We start from the raw sequence: 8,035 nt of genomic DNA on the forward strand, positions 1-8,035 counted from the left end.
TCAGTGACAGAGAGAGCTTTCCAACAGAATAAAAACCCAAGCCAGAGGCCTAGAAAAATCACATTCAGCCTGAAATCTTTTCTTTGTTATTTTTGGTGAAATCTGCTTGGAAGGAGGAAGCAGGCTGCTTCCTGAACTTGAATGAGCCTTAGAATTAATGTGGGCTGCTGCAACCAGCCTGGGCACGTGACTCGTTATGTAGTTTACTTGAACAGTGGAGCATGACAATGCGTTTCTTTGGCCCACATGGTCAAAAGGTCCTTCTGCCCTTGGGTTGTGTTAAGTCAGAAGTCAACAGGAAAAAGACACTGTTGCTGGGAGGGACAGCTCGTTGGTGCTGGGACTGAAAGTCTGAGAGGCACCGTTAGGAAGGTTCCAGATGAACTTGGGAGGCTGTTTTAATTGAGTTGTCACTAACATGCTCTTTCTGAGTTGCCAACCAAAGGAGCCCAGAGCTGGAACGTGGCCGGCTTGGCCTCCTTCAGAGCGGCGGGTAAGCTAAGGCTACTTGTGCAGATGTCATGGGCTGCAGCTTCTTGGCAAACCCACTGTAGTCCTTCATCCTGTACACACGTGGGCAGAACACGCGCGCTTCCCTCACTGTGTTGGTGAGGTGTCTGGCTGTGTTAGTATTTCCTCAATCAGCCAAGTCACAGTCAGCACCCTAGAGTCTTCTTTTGGGCACGCTTGGGGAGTTAAAACTTGTGTGTATGCTGATGCCGCCTTGGACAACTGTTAATCTAAGTATCTCTTATTACATGAATGGAAGGTAAACTGAGTCTCAGGTAGCTCAGGCTGGCCTTGGATTCACTATTTAGCTGGGGATGGTTTTGATCCTTCTGTTACCAACCTGACTCTTACTGTCTTTTTCTTTCTTTCTTTCTTTCTTTCTTTCTTTCTTTCTTTCTTTCTTTCTAAAACTTGTTATTCTGTTTTCAGTCTCTTCTGACTTTAATAATTTTTCCTGTTATCTTTTCTCTCTCTCTCTCTCTCTCTTTATCTTTCCTCATCTCTTCCTGTCCTCCCCACCACTCCTTTAAAGATACGAGCGTCTAAACAGTAAGTGATATGTATCTTCAACAGGAGCCAGGAATGGCCTGCGTGGGCTTCTCCTCTGTACATAACGTTATTGACACCTCTCGCACTTTTCAAGGCCTCCTCAATCTTCATCTGAAAGTAGCTCTGTCGTTAAAGGAAGTCTTTAGAACTTGGGATGATTTTGAACTTGTGGTACTTAGTAATGTAAATAAATCTCTTTGCCTGATTTTCCTGTTAAACTTTATTTCACAAACAGCGTTAGCATCACGGTAATGGGGACGCAAAGAATAAAAAAGGAAAAAAAAATCCAAGTCTTATTTGTAATTGAATATTTTATGTGTTTTTGACAAATGTTTGCCAGAGAGTCTGTGTGGTGTTCATGTAGGTGAAGCCACAGGCCAGTTTAACTTTGTATTCTTTGCTTCTCCAAGAAATTCTAAGTGACCATATAAGGTGCTGGGTAGCTTTGTGCAGACTGTTCGCTGTGTGTCTTTATCTTTCTATGCGATGACTGTTGTTACCTCCATCTCACAGATGAAGACACTGGAGCGCAGCCTGGTTCACTGTGGGGGTTAGTTGTGTCTGCTGTGTTTTAGGTCCCCTGCCGGGCTGCTGTGAGGAGCTCAGGAAAAGGTGGAACAGCACATGGGGGTTGGAAAATGGAGCGTAGCACACTAACTGCACTGACACAGGAGAGGACGCAGCGCCTGCCCCAGGCTTGGGTAGAGCAAGTGTGCTGGGTCAGGGTGAGGGAACCTGTTAAAACAGCATGGCCTCCAAAGAGCGGGAGATGCCAGAGATACGAGGCTCGAAGCAAGATGGAAGAGGGACGTTTGTGAACCATCTGGAAATGCTGTACTTTCTTTCTCCTCCTTCTTCTGTGGGTTTTTATTTTTATTTTATTAATACTTTTTTTTATTTTTGGAGACAGAGCCTCACCATGTAGCCCTGGATAGCCTGAAACAGCTCTGCCCCAATCTTCTACGTGCTGGGATTAAAGATGTGTGTCATCATGCCCAGATAAACATTTTCTTTCCATTTCAATATTATAGGAAGATAAGCATTTTATTTCCTGACCCAGCACAAACAAGTATGTGCACACAAAAACTTTGTTGTAAAACCATATCTGGCTCTATTGTGGTTGAATCAAAATATTTTTCATTGCATTGCAAAAAAAATACTGGCTGAATTCATAGTAAAAACACCGATCTCGGGAATAACGCCCGTAGCATATTGTTACTGCTTTACCTACTTGGTGGGGACCTAGAGTCCTGGCGCGGGGTTTTGTAGACGGTAGGTATTGCTCCAGCTGAAATCAGTAATGAGGGGAGCGGGTCAGAAAGGACATGACCTGGGATAAACGTGAGCCAAGTACACGTGTGTGGAATTGTCGCAGTCAAACCCATCAGTTTTTACACTGAGTGGGCTCCAGCAACATCTCAGATAGAGAGGGACCACTGGGGGGGGGGGCGGAGAGGGTAGAGAGGCATAGTGTTTAAGAAAACTTTAGTGCTCTGGGTTGTTGAGAAGATAAGCGATGCCATCTTCTTCTGTGTCACTGCCGTCCTCCCCCTTCCCCCCTCCCCTCCCCCAGCTATTTTCCGAGATAATGTCTGATGTTTAGTAAGGATTTAGTAAATAAACATCATTAGTGTTCTAGTGGAAAGAAGCAGTTGGCTTACATAGCAAGTCTGTAAATTAGGGAATAATTCCTGCACTTGAGATGGTTACTTAATTTAACCCTTGCATGCTCGGTGAGATTTGTGTGCAGGGCCAGCCGCTGGTGGCCCATGCTTCACTAAGTCAGTACAGCGGAGATGGGGGGCAGGAGAACCAGTTCAGGGTCATTCTTGGCTACCTAGGGGGTTCCTGGGCTCCATGAGACCCTGTCTCTAAATAAAACAAGGAAGAAAAGATTAATATTCTTCATATATTGAAGTATTTACCCAAAGAGAGGGGTGAGGTGACAGTGTGACAGTGATTAGTTTGTGTATGGTGTATTTGTAGCTTTCCTTAGCTCTGTATGCATACAGACATAACGTACAAGTCTGGGTTGTCAAGTTATTTTTTTGGAGGGTGGTGGGGGGAAGACAGGGTTTCTCTCTGTAGCCCTGGCTGTCCTAAAACTTGCTCTGTAGAGCAGGCTGTCCTGGAACTCACCGAGATCTGCCTGCCTTTGCCTGCCGAGTGTTGGAATTAAAGATGTGCATTGCTGCTGCTGCAACTACCACCTGGCTTCAAGTTTTGATTTGTTTACTAAGCCAGCAGAGCGCAAACACCGGTGTTTCATGTGTAGCAAGGAGAGTTTCTTTAAAGAAATATAAAGAATGTTTTCTGAATTGATCCCAACAGTGTGAATTACACAAATTAATACCTATGTTTAAAAATAGGAAATAAGAGCCAGGCGTGGTGGCGCACGCCTTTAATCCCAGCACTCAGAAGGCAGAGGCAGGTGGATTACTGTGAGTTCAAGGTCAGCCTGGTCTGCAAAGTGAGTCCAGGACAGCCAGAGATACACACAGAGAAACCCTGTCTCAAAAAAAAAAAAGAAAGAATAGCTGTATGGTGGTGACGAATGCCTTTAATCCTAGCACTCAGAGGCAAAAGCTGGGGAATTTCTGAGTTGGAGGCCAGCCTGGTCCACAGAGAAAGTTCCAGGGCAGCCAAGGCTATACAGAGAGACCCTGTCTGGGGGAGGGGAAAAAAAAAAAAACTAAATAAAAGGAAATAATTAAAAATTTCCCCCTGCAGATTGAATACCTGCTTAAGAAACTTACAGAGGCTATGGGAGGAGGCTGGCAACAAGAAGAATTTGAACATTACAAAATAGGCTTCGAGGACAGTAAAGATGGCCTTTCTGCATGGGAGCTGATTGAGCTAATTGGGAATGGACAATTTAGCAAGGGCATGGATCGTCAGACGGTGTCTATGGCCGTTAATGAAGTCTTCAACGAGCTCATTTTAGATGTATTGAAACAGGTAAGAAAGCTGTAAGACTACTCTCCTTAACCTTTAGAATCTGATGTTTGAAACCAAATAGCCTTCTCCCCCCCCCCACCCCCCACCCCGCGCTCCTTTCTTCTTCCTCCCTCCTTTTCTGTGTAGATGGTATAAGTCATTTATACTCCTTAAATGACTTAGAACAAGAATAAAGTTTTCCATTTTGTTATTAGACTTTTAGGAGTCACCCCACCCTGGAGGGATATTGAGAGCTGAACCAAGGCATCATGTATTCATGCAAGTGCTCTACAACTGAGCTATGTATATGCCGGTCCTAGGCGCTTCTTTTAAAGAATTACTAGCACAAGGATTGTTGTTGGTTTTGTTTGTTTGTTTGTTTGTTTGTTTTCCCGAGACAGGGTTTTCCTGTCTTGGCTGTCCTGGACTCACTCTGTAGACCAGGCTGGCCTGCCTCTACCTCCCCGAGTGCTGGGATTAAAGGTGTGCACCACCATGCCCGGCCTTAAAACTATTTTTAAAAAGTCCTTCATGTCATATGTAATCCTGTACCCACTGATGTGGAAAGACGCCTGTGGTATGTTGTTCAGTAGAAATAACAGGCCACAGAGCAGTGAGCTTCTGTAGCTTCTGCTTGCCGTGTACCACAGCAGGTGTGTGGAGCTGTCCAGAAGGATGCTCACTAACGTGTACCACCTCTGGCCTGCATGACTTTGGTGAATTTTACTTTCTTTTTTTTCTATATTTTTCAAAAATACTGCATGGTTTCCCAGTGTTTTTACAGAATTAGAAAAATACCTTTACTGTTAGAGAAAGATACTTTCATATAGCAAAGTTGCATTTATTTATCTTAATAGACTATTTTTGTTTTCTCAGCTCCTAGCCTAGTGTCTAGTATACATGTAGGAAATTAAATACTTATTAAATAGTACATCTGTCTTGTCTGTTTTGAGACAGGATCTCACCCTAGCTCCGGCTGGCCTGGAACGCACTGTGTAGACCAGGCTGGCCTCGCCTCAGACCCGCCTGCTGGGGATGAAGGTATGCGCTGCTTAGGTGTGATCCAGGTCTTTCAAGCATCTTACGTCAGTGTATCACACAACTCTGCCTTCAGCTCTCCTTCGTTGGTGCCTTTTTCACTAGGTGATTTTTATTGTCCGTGCTCTTTTTCCATCAGAAAGCATCAACTATGGCTTAGCTTGGATAGGCTTTTGATATTACAAGGAGGTAGGTGGCACCTCTCTGTCCACACGCCTTTATGTCTCCTTTTGGTGCACACCCCAGACATTTCCGTTTACCTATAAATATTTCAATTAACGTCTTAAAAGGTAAGGCAGTTTAGGAAAATTCACTATTTATTAATCCAAAAGTTCTGTTATCTGTATGTCACTTGCGGAGACTTCCTTAAAATGCCTAAAATTACATACAAACCTGTGCGTGGCGATGTGATTTTCACTGAGGATCATGCCTCTGGCCTTCATAGATTCCCAGATTCCAGTCCACGGTCCACGCAGGTGAAAACCTTTGGCATTAGTGTATCTTGGGCCAGGTATCAGAAATGGAGCTGGTCAGCTCCCAACGTGAAGGCACATGCTTACATTAGGGTTAATCTGCCATAGGGTTACATGATGAAAAAAGGCCACAAACGGAAAAACTGGACCGAGCGCTGGTTTGTATTAAAACCGAACATAATTTCCTACTATGTGAGCGAGGATCTGAAAGACAAGAAAGGAGACATCCTCCTGGATGAAAACTGCTGTGTAGAGGTGAGTGCGCCGCGGCCTGTCTGCACGCTAGCCCTCTGCTGCCCCCTGCTGCCCGTGGACTTTCCCAACCCCGCTCTTCCTCACTAAACCTTCAAATAATCCCCATGTGGACATTGCCAGAATGAAGTGTAGTTGCTGTGACTTCCACACCAAAAACTAAAGACAGCTGACAAGATGTGTACCTAATATGGATTTTTTTTCTGTCTTATGCTTGTGAATAAAGCATAAGGATTAAATCGGGGAGATTTGTATTTAAGGAATCATTTATTGAGTAAAATCAAGTCATTAAAAAGGCAAAAAATGAGCCGGGCATGGTGGCACATGCCTGTAATCTCAGCACTAGGGAGGCAGAGGCAGGGGGATCGATGTGAGTTCAAGGCCAGCCTGGTCTACAAAGTGAGTCCAGGACAGCCAAGGCTACACAGAGAAACCCTGTCTTGAAAAACGGAGAGAAAAAAAAAAGGCAAAAAAAAAAAAAAAAAAAAAGCAGTAAGATGATATTGGAAATTGTCAATACACTAAAGATCTAGGGATTTGTAAATAAAGCAAATAGAAGAAAATGGATCATTAACATTAAATATTTTGGGCAATATTTTCTTTGTTTGGGAAGATAGGGACTTATGTGACGTCACTATGTAGTTAGGGATAACCTTGAATTCCTTACTCTCCTGCCTCTTCTACCCCAGGTGTAGGGATTAAAGGCAAGTGTTACCACACTTCATTTTTAAAAATTTTCTTTTTGAGACAGGATGCATTTATTTATTTATGAGACAGGATCTCACATAGTCTGAGTGGCTTTAAACTTGCTATAGCCATGAACTCTGGATTCTTCTGCCTCTTACACAGTACTGGGATTACAAGTGTGAGCCTCTATGCCTGCCTTGAGTGATATATTTTATAGCTATTAATTCTATAAAGATGTAAAGTCCTCAAGAACATAATTTTTTTGTGTGTGGGGGCCTCGTGAGGGAAGATGCCACACCTCTGTAATCCCACACTCACATAGAGATATATATTACTGCATTGGGGTAAGCTATACTGACCAAGGGGTTTGCTTATATTCAACTAAACTGAGACCTGTAAGTTCTCCATGAGCTCCACTATTTTGCTCATAAAGATAGAGGCCAAAAAGCACAGGGCAGCAGCAGTAACAGCCCAGGTGTAAGAAGAAGCCACAGCAGGCAGAGGTCTCCTGTAAGAGTTATGTGTGTGTTCCTGCCAGGGTTCCTGCAGGGGACATGCTCAAGTGTAAGAGCCAGGGGGTCCTCTGGTCCTCACCAGGGCCTGAAGTTCTTCCTTTGTAGATGTGGCATCCCGCATTGTCACTGTAACCCATACGTGAGGCTGCCTGGGACACAGCACTAGTCGGTCAGACATTTGCACTGGTTTTCCCTGGCATTGAGCTTCAGTTATGGTTATGCAGTTAGGAAATGAATTGAAATACATAAGAAGCAGCTTTAAGCCAGGCGTGGTGGCACATGCCTGCAGTCCTGCACTTGGGAGGCTGAGGTATTGTGAGACCCTGTCACCATAAAGAAACTGCTAGTTTCCTGCTGAGCGACCACACTTCACAGCTTCCCTCAGGGACTATGGGAGTCATTTTCACCTCTATAAGAGGCCACATACTATTGTTTTGGCATCCACACATGAGGGTGAAAATGATGCCCCTTGTTGTGGTCCCAGGTAAGGTCAGACCACATCTCTTTCTGCGCTTGCGCTCCCTCCGCCCCCCCCCCCCTCTCTCCAGTTGCTTTTTAATAATCTAACACAAACAAAAAAACAATAAAAATGTAAAAAACTAATCACGGTCTCTGTTTTAGTCTCTGCCTGACAAAGACGGAAAGAAATGCCTTTTTCTAATAAAATGCTTTGATAAGACCTTTGAAATCAGTGCCTCGGATAAGAAGAAGAAACAAGAGTGGATTCAGGGTAGGACATTTTTATTATTTTCTGAGATAAAACTTGAGAGCAGAACTGAGCACGGACACAGGTAGAAACAGGAGGATCTACACAGAAACAGGAAACTACACGGAGTCTACCTGAAGTTCCAAGCCAGCCTAGACTACTTTAGACCCTGCCTAAAAATAAAGCCATGAGTGCTCCAACTTTGTGTTTTCAAACCTCACAGACGCTATCACAGTTTTGTTTCCTCATGTCATGGTTACTGCTACATGCGAAAGAAAACTGAGTATGAGTTCCCTCTTTTTTTGGGAGGGGCAGTTTATTTGCATTCTGACTTTATGAGGATAAAACGATTTTAGGTCCCAACTTTT

General features: G+C 44.0%; 1 protein-coding gene across 2 annotated transcripts in view; it reads left to right on the forward strand.

Annotated features, from left to right (window-relative positions):
* The window catches only part of Swap70 (switching B cell complex subunit SWAP70), a 64,486-nt gene that overhangs the window by 41,488 nt on the left and 14,963 nt on the right, over positions 1–8,035 (forward strand). Inside the window, exons 1-4 of one of the 2 annotated variants that reach the window (XM_051149217.1) lie at positions 228–493; positions 3,790–4,017; positions 5,616–5,762; positions 7,583–7,691. In XM_051149217.1, the coding sequence (XP_051005174.1) occupies positions 419–493; positions 3,790–4,017; positions 5,616–5,762; positions 7,583–7,691 (559 nt within the window). In that variant the 5' untranslated portion in view covers positions 228–418. Of the gene's footprint in view, positions 1–227; positions 494–3,789; positions 4,018–5,615; positions 5,763–7,582; positions 7,692–8,035 lie in introns of those variants that run through there. The other variant, XM_051149216.1, reaches the window with a different exon arrangement.

This window comes from Acomys russatus, chromosome 7, assembly GCF_903995435.1.
Source record: "Acomys russatus chromosome 7, mAcoRus1.1, whole genome shotgun sequence".
Classification (NCBI taxonomy): Eukaryota; Metazoa; Chordata; class Mammalia; order Rodentia; family Muridae; genus Acomys; species Acomys russatus.